This window comes from Syngnathus scovelli, chromosome 15 (assembly GCF_024217435.2).
Source record: "Syngnathus scovelli strain Florida chromosome 15, RoL_Ssco_1.2, whole genome shotgun sequence".
Lineage (NCBI taxonomy): Eukaryota > Metazoa > Chordata > Actinopteri > Syngnathiformes > Syngnathidae > Syngnathus > Syngnathus scovelli.
Genome location: NC_090861.1, coordinates 3093260 through 3105159, shown reverse-complemented (window position 1 = coordinate 3105159; position 11900 = coordinate 3093260). Strand labels below are relative to the sequence as shown.

Genomic DNA, 11900 nt, shown 5'->3' with positions numbered 1-11900 from the left:
ATGAACATTCATAGCAAAAAGTTCCTCATTATAATTCCATATAAGGAGAGGGTATGTTTGACGAGATAATAGTGACGTCATGGCGGCGAGAAAGCTGCACTGCTAAAGTCGTCCGCCAGGGGGCGTCTGAGCTCCACGATTACGGACCGGCCCATTCAACCGCAGCAGTCTGGATAACGACCCCCGGGGCGGGGCGAACTCTCGCACCCGCCGCGCTTCCTCGCTTATGGGGAAGAACTTTTTAAAGACTGGCTGGGAAAACGGAAAAGGAGCACTCTCGGTAAGCTCCTTTAATTCATTGCCTTGTTCCGTTCCTTTGTTTGTTTGTCTCCCCCACAACTTTGGCTGTGCTTGTTGAGCTGATTTTTTACTCACCGCATTTAAAAGCGCACGTCCCAGACTCCAAACGGGATTTCAAGGAACAGCCCAGTGTAAACATGGATGATATCTTCACACTATGTCGAGAGGGCAACTCGGTGGCGGTTCGCCTGTGGTTGGACAACACAGAAAATGACCTCAATTTAGGGTGAGTAGACAAAATTAAACTGGAAGAAAAAAAATGAAGTGTGTTCGTGCCATTAAATAGTTTCCATATTGAGCATGCAGTTTGGTCGTTTTAATGATGTCATCGCCCCACAATCGAGAGGTCATTACACTAGCAGCATTCCCTGAAAAGGAAGCTCATTTTCAGTCCAGACCATATATGTATTTTGACAGCCCTCGTTTCCTGTGTGGGCGGGGCCAAGCCAGTACGGAAGGACTGGTCACTCTTCATGTTTTCCATCACTGCATCTGGAATGCACTCATGATGAGCAGCTTGGGAATATTTCGGCCCCTCAGCCGCTCCTGGATTCTTTTTATAGCTCAGGAATCCTCGGAGTGTGACATCACTTGACGGCAGTGATTCCCAAACCGCATGCGCATGCAAACCATACTATAACTCCTCTCATTAGTTCTTCAACAAAACGGAAATAAACACCGTCAACTGACCAATCAACACACAACAACTAGAAATAATCCACAGAGTCAAAACAGTACACAGATCCAGGATGTGTGCGCGAGATGATTTCAACAGGCCGCCTGCCTGGCAGTTGTCAAGTGTGCTTAAAAAGACTGACAGGCATGTTTATCAGTGCGCCAGGCCTGCGGTGAGCCTCAGACCACCCGCAGTGCGAGAGAGCATGCACTGGAGTCTAAATAAAGATTAGGGGTGAAGAACATCATCTGACCTCAAGTTATTGTGCCCCTTTCACACATTTTACACACTTCAAAAGGATCTTGACCACACATGTCCGACACGTAACAACAACTTTGCTCTCGCCAGGGACGACCACGGCTTCAGCCCGCTGCACTGGGCCTGCCGGGAGGGGCGCAGTGGCCTAGTGGACATGCTCATCATGAGGGGCGCCCGCATCAACGTCATGAACCGTGGCGATGACACCCCTTTGCATCTGGCATCCAGCCACGGCCACGCAGACATTGTGGCCAAGGTGGGCCATCGTCACGTGTACAATTCGATGATGTCATAGTGTGGAGTGACATCATTGTCTTCATGTGGCGCGCAGTTAATTCAGTGCAAGGCGGACCCCAACACGGTCAACGAGCACGGGAACACGCCGCTGCACTACGCGTGCTTCTGGGGACAAGAGGCAGTAGCACAGGTACACTACATTACACGCCGAGTACGCCCCCTACTGTAGAAAAATGGCAACAACAATAATCACAATCTATATGACTACCTTTACAGCATATCTAAAAATTTTAAGAGTTTTGAATTAACTTTTCAGTTTTATTGTATGGTAGCTATATATTACTTTTTTTAATTATATCACGTGTATAGGATCTGGTGGTGAGCGGCGCTCAGGTGTGTATGTGCAACCGGTACGGGCAGACGCCACTGGATAAGGCCAAGCCTCACCTCAGGCAACTGCTTCAAGGTCAGATCGGAATCATTCATAAATTATTCCGATTTTAAGGAAGCACTGACAATGTGTCGCTCTGTTTGATTGATTTAGAAAAGGCAGAAAAACTGGGACAGAGTTTGACCAAGGTTCCTTACAAGGAAACCTTCTGGAAGGGCACCATGAGGACCAAGCCTCGTCAGTCAGCGCACAATTGATATGAACCCTTTTTTCTTGACAAGTAAATTAATATCTGTTATTTCATATTTTTTTGCCTTCAGGTAACGGCACCCTCAACAAGCAGGCGGGCATTGATTACAAACAACTTTCACTGCTGACTAAAATCAATGAAAACCACTCAGGAGAGGTTTGCGTCTCGCTCCGCCTATTCGTGTGTGTGCGTTGTTTGTATTTATGCTGCATTGTAAGGTTTATGTTTACGTCAGAGTTGGAAGGGTCGCTGGCAGGGTGACGAGGTGGTGGTGAAGGTGCTGCAGGTGAGGGATTGGAGCACAAGGAAGAGCCGAGACTTCAGCGAGGAGCATCCCAAATTACGGTAAAATATTGCACTCGACTAACTCAAAGAAGGTACGATATTGAAATTAAAAATCAAAACAAACCGCATGGCCCGACAATAAGTCACTGTACGGTGGCCAGAAGGGACAAAATGTTTTGTTTTGTTGTGCAGGATCTTCTCCCACCCAAACATCCTGCCAGTTCTGGGAGCGTGTCAGTCCCCCCCGGCCCCTCACCCCATCATCATCAGCCCACACATGCGGTACGGATCTCTCTACAACCTCCTCCACCAGGGCACCAGTGAGTCTTCCTCCTCTCGGATGTTACAAACAAAACAACGCAGCAATGAGTATTTTGTGCATCTGTCCCGTGTGGTCTTCAGCTCTGGTGGTAGACCAAAGCCAAGCGGTCAAGTTTGCGTTGGACATCGCCAGCGCCATGACCTTTCTCCACACGCTCGAGCCATTGGTGGCAAGGCTGTACCTCAACAGCAGACACATCATGGTGAGGTTGCCGATTATACTTCACTTTCCTATGACTTGGATTTCAAGGCAGCCACGGACAATTAGGATGCATTTATCTGTACAAAAAATAATATTTAGATAGGATTCTGGTAGGCTAAATTAAATGTGTTAATCAACTGGCAGATTGATGAAGACATGACTGCTAGGATAAGCATGGCGGATGCTAAATTCTCCTTCCAGTGTGCCGGGCGCATGTACTCTCCGGCCTGGATGGCCCCAGAAGGTATCGCTTCACTTCTCTACGAATACAATAAAACCTTCCATAAGCTAAGACACATCCTGTGACATTTCAGCTCTCCAGAAGCGCTCGGAAGACATCAACAGGAGATCGGCCGACATGTGGAGTTTCTCCGTACTCCTGTGGGAGCTGGTTACCAGGGAGGTACCATTTGCCCACCTCTCGCCCATGGAGATTGGCATGAAGGCAAGCAGGTTTAATCCAAAAATCACCTCGTTTGTCATACTTGCGGTAACCGAGCAACCTATTTGCAGGTGGCCTTGGAGGGCCTGCGCCCGAAAATCCCACCAGGGATCTCGCCTCACATTTGCAAGCTGATGAAGCTGTGCATGAACGAGGACCCAGCCAAGAGGCCCAAGTTTGACATGATTGTGCCCATCTTGGAAAAAATGCAAGACAAATAACCCATGCTCAGCTGCTGTACAGTCACTTAAACACACATTTGACAGTAAAAATATATCTGTTACAGTCTTAGCTTTTGCTTTTTTAATTCATGGTTGGAGAATTTAATGGCCTACATAGCAAACATAGAAGAAATGTATGTAAAGCCAACGCCGTAAGAAAACCATTGCAATAAAAGTTTTATATTTATGACAAAATGTTTACTTTGCGTTCTGTCTTCTTTTCATGTATTTTACGGTGCAACCATGACAAAAGCGCCTCCGAAAGAACGACAGATAAGCCAAAGAACGGTAAAAACTTATATATGTCATAAAATCATTCATAACACTCAAAAAAAGTGCCATTAGTTAATTAATAACGCCTCGCACACAGCTGACACAGCGAAGCATTTGACACCTGTAAGACGAGTTCACCCAAATACGTCTGGCAACACACAACTTTGGAAACTTTTAAATTTAACCTGAATTAAATATGACTTCATTCATAAATTCAAACAAGTTATATAGAATTAATTAAAATTATAAAGTCGTTACCTTAACCAACGTTCCGTCGTCGTTCAGCCAGTGGAGAAATGCCCCAATTTGCCCCGGTCTGTCCTCCATGTTCGTTGTTCAGTCTGAAATAGTACCTACAAAGTTTGCCGCTAAATTATTAAGTTTGTTAACTTTCACTGATACATTGTATACATTTTGAGATGTATTTCAAAAATGTTGACGACCTTCACTGTAGTTTGAATATTTGGTACAAACAAATAACGGTCTGGTTCCCTTCTGGTACGACGTTTGCGAGGTTGGTGGGGCCAAGTTCACGCAGGTGTGATTAACTACTTCTGGAGAAGAGACTACTTCCGGGTTAACCGGACATTTTAAAACTAGTCGGCGGGAGGCGCATATCGTTTATTATTATTTATTTTTGCGAATTTAAATGTATTTAATGATGATTTAATGATTTGTGTTTTGATTAAAAAAATAAATTACTTACGTCGTTCATATCTTGTTATTGTCTTGTTAGTGGTGGTGTTACCCATCATCATTATCGAACGTGATGGACGGCTAAGAGAACAACGTAAAACAACGTTAAAACTAGAAGTGTTCGGAAAAAATTAAAATTAACGTGCGAGTATGTAAAGTTCCACAGCAAGTCAAAGCCACCGCCTGTACGCGATTGCGATGACGTGTAAGTCTCGCCACAGCTCAAATATCGCGACACTTTATCTCGCCCTTGCATTATAGCACTGGAAACCCCACTTAAACTTCCTTTCCCCAACATGGCACCGAAGGTGAAGAAGGCAGGTTCGTGTCTGAACACTTCCATGTGTCAAATTTCAGCAAACATTTGGCTTTTAGGGCACATCGACATTCTAAAGACAACAAGAAAACAAAAGTCTTCATGATTACTTCCCACATATGCCCGCAACCTTGTTAACGCGTGCGAGTTTACCGGTGTGCGTCTGCCGGAACATGCTCGGCTACTCCAAGGCTAAGCTAATAGCACCGATCTGACTATTTAGTCATTATGTCGAAAGATTTCCCCGATTATCTTATAGTCAGTATTTGGATCGCGTTTATTCTAGTCGTCGATTTTAGGCGTAGTAATGTTTGTTTATCATGAAGATTATCATGTTGGCTTCACAAGACTAAGCATGCTATCTGAACCAAATCGTTTGCTGACGAGCACCAGTAAATAAAATGGTCATATGATTTTCAACACGTTATTTAATATCGCATGCTGTTCCTTTAACATTCTAGCGGTTCCCGTTAAGACGGAGGTCAAATCGAAGGCTCTGAAGGCCAAGAAAGCCGTTCTCAAAGGCGTCCACAGCCATAAGAAGAAGAAAATCAGGACTTCTCCCACCTTCCATCGCCCCAAGACCCTCCGTCTGCGCCGGCAGCCCAAGTACCCCCGCAAGAGCGCCCCCCGCAGAAACAAGTAAGAACTTCCCTTATGGTGACAAAGGTGCAAGTGATGCTGAATAGCGATCAAAGTATGAACATGCCATGTGTCCAGCTTTTATAACGACTGATGCACCAATGATAAGATGACCAAAGTCATGCTCAACATCTTGCTCGAGAGATTTTCAGCACTAAGAAATGTCCAATGTTGTCCAGGTTGGATCATTATGCCATCATCAAGTACCCACTGACCACCGAGTCAGCCATGAAGAAGATTGAGGACAACAACACGCTGGTGTTCATTGTAGCCGTCAAGGCCAACAAGCACCAGATCAAACACGCTGTTAGAAAACTCTACGACATCGACGTCTCCAAAGTCAACACGCTCATCAGGTGCGTACGTTCACACTGCGTTTTGTGAAAGGGTGCCGGAAGATGGGATTTTAAATCATAATGGTTCCCTTGCAGGCCGGACGGCGAGAAGAAGGCGTACGTCCGCCTGGCGCCAGACTATGACGCGTTGGACGTTGCAAACAAGGCAAGTTTGAGTCATTTCTTCGAAAAAGGTTCAATTATGAGAATCAGTCCTATGCATATGATGCTAAACCAATTCTGAATATTAGTGATTGCAATTCAAAGGAACCACTGATGCCAGGACAAATCTTTGCCATTGCAGCTATTAACCATTTTGTTTCCTCATCTAATGCGACCTTTTTTTCTTTATATTTTACAGATTGGAATCATCTAAAATGGTGGAAGAGACTTGTGGGCTAATAAATATTTGTATAAACCAAACATGAATATGGTCTGCTCTTTACATTCATAACACATTGTTCAAAATCATTACATGTTTATTTTGTCGATACAAATCAGTTTCCATCTATTCTCATTCTAAAACAACCTTTCTATTTAACTTAACTTTTCACGTGGGTGATTTTGGATTAAGTTTTACTGGGATGGCAGAGTTGCTTGAAAGCAGTTAGGTGCGCTGGTGAAAGTGACTGTCTTAAGCCAGGGGTGTCGAAACTTTTTGCAAGGACCAGATTAGCGAAGGGGCCCGGGGGCCAATAGTTTTTTCAGACATTTTTTTAACTACAAAAATTTTGTGCAAATACACAATGTTGTAAAACAATTTTCATTGTCACAAATGTCTTTATGACAAATACAAGCCACTCAGGCAGATGTGAACAACCCTAAAAATGCAAATTCTGCCTTTTATTCATATCTGAAGAGTCAACATTGAACAAACTATGAAATACCTTAAATTTATATGAATTTAAAATATAGATATAAGTAAAGCAAAGTTGTCAGGCTGCACTTTGGACATGCCTGGTCTAAACTCAAACCGAGTGATTCTTAAAGACAGTCACTTTCAACACAAGGCATGAGTAGTGATTAACATATTTATAGATGTGGTGTGTGAGGAGCTTTTGTAGCAACTAGCAAGATGTGTGTTACATTCATCAATGGCATAACACAAGACCACAGTGATTTTATGAGAGAAAGGTGCGCACCGTGCCTTTGACCAAGCCTCGACAGATGGGACACTTGCGTAGGGACGGGGCGCAGTCCTTGCACACCACCAAGTGTCCGCACGGGATGAAGACGATGTTGACCTCTTTATCCATGCACACTTTGCACGTTCGCTCCTCCTGGAGACGCCGCAGTTGCTCCTCCATAGGAAGACCTGACAGGTCTTGGCTAGGAGATGCTGCTTCGTTGGACTGAGCTAAAAAAAAAAAAAAATCACTATAGTGTAGCAGAGAACATGCACAGTGGATAGAACATTTTTACACACCCCTGTTTTTGTGTTGTTAAAAGAACAAAAAGTTGTACAGACATTTGGGTGTGTTAACTTATTCTATCCACTGATGGTGTTTTCGTACCCATGAGCTCTCTTAGCAGATGCACGTCGTTCTTTTGGATCCAGTTGCGAAAAACCTCTGCGGCCGCGTTGCCTTTTGTGAGGACCAGCTCGATGAGACGAGCCGTCTGCTGCTGCGGCGACGTCTGCGCCTGAAGCCCGCTGTATTCCTCGGCGCCTGCTCATACGAAGAACATAATAATCATGGGTGTAATTTCCCAGATGGTCATTGGTCTTAGCGTCACATTTACGTACTTAGCACATCTTGCTCTCGGAGATGTTCCAAGACAGGCTCCACGCTCTTGAGCCGCTGCACCAGAGCCGCCTGGTGTCGCTTGACAAACGTAAAACCGTCTGGAGGAAAACATACAATGACGCACGTTCAACTGAGAGGACTCGAAACGGTGTTCCTGGAGACATACCCGACGCCATAGCCTCGGCCATCATCTCTCGCTCCTCCTCCCTCTTCTGATCCACGGCGCTGAGCAGGTCCGAGACCAGTTCTTGGACGGTGCGGTAGTTCTCGCCGCTGCTGAGGATCTTGCTCTGCACCGTCTGCTTGACCAGGCCACGCTCAAAGCCCATTTCCAGGGCCGACTTGATGACCGGCGTGTTCATCATCACCGCGTCCTCGCAACGCTCGTCGCCCGGGCCCAGATGCACAACTAACACAGAAAATAAAAGCAATTATTAATAAAAGCTGGCTTAAGTCTCCAAAAATAAACTTAAAAATGACAAAAGATTCTTCACTCTGTTGAAGGACAGTTCAAACTCACCTGGTGGATCCACAAACTCTCTGGAGTTGCTGTCTCCGTTTGTCAGAAGCTTTTGGGGGAAACAAACACGGACCATGAGCGATTTGTAGATTTAAATTTGAAAAAAAAAAAAAGAGATATTGGTGCTTTGGCAATATAACCTGCTCAAAAAGTCGAGGGAAGCGCGCCTGAATCTGATGCACAAATTCTTGACCCTTCTCCTGCAGCAAGTATTCACACCTGAACAGCAACCACAACATTTATTTGCAGGCTCAACATTTAAAATTATTGTGAGTTATTTCCATTACCGTGGAAACCATTTTGCGTGTTCCACCCAGGGATCGTCTCCTGACTCCCAGCAGCGCAAACCTCCATCGCAGCAGAAGCACTTCACGTCATCGTTGCGACCTTAGCACAGAATGTTTTTTTTTTCAGAGGAAAGTATTTCGTAAATTTTCTTGGGAAAAAGAAATAGTAAACTAATCGCTGTTGACTCACCGACATAGTAGAATCCGGCTTTGGCCAGCTGTTCAGGCCTGACGGGAATGCGCGTGGGCCAGTTGACAAAGGTGAGCAGCCGCTCGTCACTCTGCCGCATGGACGGGTTGGACACGTTGTTGAGGGCGGCGGACGACAACTGCGAGGATGACGACGACAAGGGCGGCGCCGGCCCTGCCAGTGACACGTTGTCGGTGCGGTCGCCTCGCACAAAGCGGCAGTTGGGGTAGTGGCGCTGGTGCTCTGATGAGGCGCGATCGCCCGGCTCCCAGTTGCTCAGCTGTAGATGACGCGCGGTTAGCAACAACTTGCATCTCATTGAAGAAAAAAATAAATAAATAACACGGTTTGGTCTCTGTGTGAGCTCACCTGCCCGCCACAGCTGAAACAGGCCACATGGTCGCCTAGCCCGAGGAAGTAGAAGCCGGCCTTGGCCAGCTCAGCCGGCGTGATAGTGGACACCGTCCATGCGTGGAACGAGTCCAGGCGGTCCTGCTCACGCCGCATGGCCGGGTTGTGGCAGGCGGGCCGCTGGTGCGACATGTCCTCCACGCCGCGGGAGCTCAGCGGGCTAGAAGGCGGCGGCGGCCCCGAGAAGCCCATGTTCAGGTAGCCCGCCGGCTCCTCGCCTGGACCTGCCGCTGGGTTCGGTGCGGCTGGACCAGGAAGCTAAAAGAAAAAGAAACAAAATAATAAATATACTAGAGAAACTATATTTAAGAAAATGTTGAAATCAAAATGAGTATTTCAAAATATCTGGCAAGTAAAATGTTAGAATAAAATATCCTAACAAAACTGTAGGTGAGCGGGTACCTTACCGGTACGATGGTGGCGACACGGAGAGGCGAGAAGGCCGAGTGCGAGGAGGAGAGCAGGTTGGCGGCGGACGGCAGACTCTGCACAAAGGGGCAGGACGGCGACAGCTGCCGGTGCTTCTCAGCAGGACAATCGCCCACCAGCCAGCCCTCGGCCGTCACGTTGCAGCGGAAGCACTGCACGCGGTCCCCCACGCCCGTGTAGAACCATCCGGCGCGCGCAAGACTGCGCTCACTGACGGCCGACGCTTGGAAGCGGGCGAAGGTGGAGATGCGGAAGAGTTCTGCGGGACAGGACCATTTTTTAGTCAACAATTCATTTCATTCAGGAGAATACACCATTTTCTTTCAGAAAAAAAAAAACAACATAAGGAAACATCTGAAGAGCATTTGTTCAATATCAAGGATTTAGCGAAAGGCTTTTTGAGGTGAGCTACCTGAGGAGTTGTCATACTGCAGGTCAGGCGGAGGTCCGCTGCGACAGCGTTCCATCAAAAACTTATTGTTCTTCAGTTGAACCAGAGTGTCCATGGTTTTTGGGATGAACGAGACAAGTAGGCAGTTGGAGGTGCCCCTCGTGAGGGGAAGAAGTTTGAAATGGCTCACTCAGAAAGAGCAGACAGCAAAAATGGAACTGATGAGCCGAAAGCCAGTTCAGTGCGTCTTTCCATCCTCAATTAAACAAAATGGCTCCGATGAGCAAAGAAAAAACTATATCTATGTATCTACATATATAGATATAGCTATATATCTATATATATAGATATATATCTATATATATAGATATAGCTATATATCTATATATATAGATATATATCTATATATTTTAAAAAATTATATCTCAAACCTCTCCCCCCTCCTTCAGCACCTGGAGAAATACAAGATGAAGTGTCAAATCATGTGAAATCGTGTGATCAAGAATCACTTTCAATTTCAAATACGTCCTGTCATTATGAAAGAGAAGTGACTGAGATCCCACGCCTCTACAAAGAAGTTCGCGCTCATATTGCAATAAAACAGAAAATCTACGCAAAGTTCAGTGAAAAATAAATTGCTGCCTTTGAGTGAAAATACATGGTATCACGAGAGAGTGGAGTTCTTAATGTTTCGTTCAAAATGGAACAGGAACTTCAAATGTGCCACATTAACATCGTTTAAAGACAATATACCCTGTCGATACATACGTTTATGTGAAAAAAATGTCAAATTAAAGGGGAATTGTGTGAGATTTTCCCTAACAAAAATGCTCAAATCGGTTCCTCTTTGATGTGTAGAAACGCTAGCATTAATATCCAACCGTTAAAGAATATTTGCTGAATAATCATTTTCAGTATTTCATGGGAGAAATTGACTGATTGTACAATTTAATAACACGTAAAAGTAAAGTACAACACTCACGTTCGCTGTAAAACGAGAAAATACCCTGCTAACGCAACTAGCTACCGCGAGCTCAGGGGTGGTCTTACTGATAAAAGATAAAAGTACAACGAATGTAGTCATATGTTATGGGGGTGGGAAAAAAATACGTCTATCGAAAATCCCATGATTGTCGGTACACTCACCGCGGGTTACGTCAATGAGTCAGGCTCCGGAAAGTCCCGAAAGGATCGAGCTGCTAACTGACAAGCTAGCTAGGCCACTTCCGGGTTCGAGCGAAAGCGAAATCAACGATTTTCATATCCACTATTCCAAAAAACGAGTGCAGATTAAATTCACCCCCAGATTGTACAGTCGTTTTATTTTGTACAATAAGAGTAAAAGGCTAATTTAACACAAAAAAAACACGAAAAGTAACTCAAAAACACGTGAATACTACGAGTCATCGAAACTTATTATTCAGTTATTCATTTCAAGTCGGGTGTACATGAAAAATACAAAATCCCCTTTCAGTTCTAAACTAGCCAGCTGAGGTAAAGGTTAAAAAAACACCCACATACTCGTGCACAATCTACTTCGTGTTTTTTTTAAATTTTATTTTAATTATGAAACTATTTTGAAGAAATATCTCCATGTTTTTATTTATTAAATGTTTATTATGTATTTCAAACAATTAGTGAGAATAAATGTATACATGAAGCGCATGCATAAAAAGGTACAAAACTCTGTAAATAGATAAAGCTTATGTTACACATAAATTCATAGAACGGGGAGTGTCATGCATCATCCTAAGATAAATAAACTTGTGTTGCACAGAAAGGGTATGAGCAATATATGTAAATATACATATATATATTTTTTTTTAAATCACACACACCGCAACATTTATCATTTTGATGCTCCATTAAGCGACCTTAAAAAAAAGTCTTCATTTGCTGTTCATTGGCAAGATAAAAGGTTGTACTGTAGTACCTTTAATAGTAACAACTTTAAAATGGCCGTCTCCTAAAATCCCACACAAGAAGGCTAAACCATAATATTAAGAACAGTGCATTTGCTTCCTTAGCCGTTCCTAATCTTTCGACCCTCCGGTGTGGCTCATTGGGTGAAGGAAACAT

The 11900-nt window shown here is 44.5% G+C and overlaps 3 protein-coding genes and 1 long non-coding RNA gene across 6 annotated transcripts in view; 2 read left to right on the top strand and 2 right to left on the bottom strand.

Moving 5' to 3' along the window:
* The window catches only part of LOC125982443 (uncharacterized), a 42083-nt gene extending 37650 nt beyond the window's left edge, over positions 1–4433 (bottom strand). The window contains exons 1-3 of the long non-coding RNA XR_011088155.1: positions 4300–4433; positions 4115–4209; positions 376–488 (exon numbers count right to left, since the gene is read on the bottom strand). This is a non-coding gene — a long non-coding RNA (uncharacterized lncRNA). The remainder of the gene's footprint in view (positions 1–375; positions 489–4114; positions 4210–4299) is intronic.
* LOC125982345 (integrin-linked protein kinase) lies at positions 394–3784 on the top strand. 2 transcript variants are annotated; one of them, XM_049742857.2, is made up of 12 exons: positions 394–526; positions 1325–1490; positions 1566–1661; positions 1841–1937; positions 2016–2099; positions 2183–2268; positions 2348–2457; positions 2590–2717; positions 2800–2921; positions 3065–3164; positions 3235–3365; positions 3434–3784. In XM_049742857.2, the coding sequence occupies exons 1-12, from the start codon at positions 438–440 to the stop codon at positions 3581–3583; spliced, it is 1359 nt and encodes a 452-aa protein (XP_049598814.1). In that variant the 5' UTR covers positions 394–437; the 3' UTR covers positions 3584–3784. The 2 variants fall into 2 exon arrangements, with proteins under 2 accessions (XP_049598814.1, XP_049598815.1); XM_049742858.1 differs by having other exon boundaries at positions 442–523; positions 1306–1490.
* A 282-nt stretch (positions 4434–4715) lies between the features above and the next one.
* rpl23a (ribosomal protein L23a) lies at positions 4716–6268 on the top strand. Its single transcript, XM_049742984.1, has 5 exons — positions 4716–4873; positions 5330–5510; positions 5690–5866; positions 5942–6011; positions 6207–6268. Exons 1-5 carry the CDS (start codon positions 4849–4851, stop codon positions 6219–6221), a joined length of 468 nt encoding a protein of 155 aa, XP_049598941.1. The 5' UTR covers positions 4716–4848; the 3' UTR covers positions 6222–6268.
* Positions 6269–6303: 35 nt separating this feature from the next.
* birc2 (baculoviral IAP repeat containing 2) lies at positions 6304–11855 on the bottom strand. Of its 2 annotated transcripts, none has more exons than XM_049742777.1 (12): positions 10804–11855; positions 9843–10273; positions 9409–9689; positions 8960–9259; positions 8591–8870; positions 8401–8500; positions 8254–8332; positions 8114–8162; positions 7760–8002; positions 7593–7691; positions 7360–7515; positions 6304–7202 (listed from the first exon to the last, which is right to left on the bottom strand). In XM_049742777.1, exons 2-12 carry the CDS (start codon positions 9934–9936, stop codon positions 6967–6969), a joined length of 1917 nt encoding a protein of 638 aa, XP_049598734.1. In that variant the 5' UTR covers positions 9937–10273; positions 10804–11855; the 3' UTR covers positions 6304–6966. The 2 variants fall into 2 exon arrangements, with proteins under 2 accessions (XP_049598734.1, XP_049598735.1); XM_049742778.1 differs by having other exon boundaries at positions 10968–11855.
* Between the last annotated feature and the right edge of the window lie 45 nt (positions 11856–11900).

Excerpts from the sequence above, each read along its gene's own strand:
- LOC125982345 (XM_049742858.1), top strand. The coding sequence starts at position 442 with ATGATATCTTCACACTATGTCGAGAGGGCAACTCGGTGGCGGTTCGCC. Across the intron at positions 1,491-1,565 it reads ACGCAGACATTGTGGCCAAG|TTAATTCAGTGCAAGGCGGA; the intron begins GTGGGCCATCGT and ends TGTGGCGCGCAG. Across the intron at positions 1,662-1,840 it reads GACAAGAGGCAGTAGCACAG|GATCTGGTGGTGAGCGGCGC; the intron begins GTACACTACATT and ends TCACGTGTATAG.
- rpl23a (XM_049742984.1), top strand. The coding sequence starts at position 4,849 with ATGGCACCGAAGGTGAAGAAGGCAG. Across the intron at positions 4,874-5,329 it reads ACCGAAGGTGAAGAAGGCAG|CGGTTCCCGTTAAGACGGAG; the intron begins GTTCGTGTCTGA and ends TTAACATTCTAG. Across the intron at positions 5,867-5,941 it reads AAAGTCAACACGCTCATCAG|GCCGGACGGCGAGAAGAAGG; the intron begins GTGCGTACGTTC and ends GTTCCCTTGCAG.
- birc2 (XM_049742777.1), bottom strand. The coding sequence starts at position 9,936 with ATGGACACTCTGGTTCAACTGAAGAACAATAAGTTTTTGATGGAACGC. Across the intron at positions 8,871-8,959 it reads GTTTCAGCTGTGGCGGGCAG|CTGAGCAACTGGGAGCCGGG; the intron begins GTGAGCTCACAC and ends CGTCATCTACAG. Across the intron at positions 8,003-8,113 it reads AGAGTTTGTGGATCCACCAG|TTGTGCATCTGGGCCCGGGC; the intron begins GTGAGTTTGAAC and ends TTTCTGTGTTAG.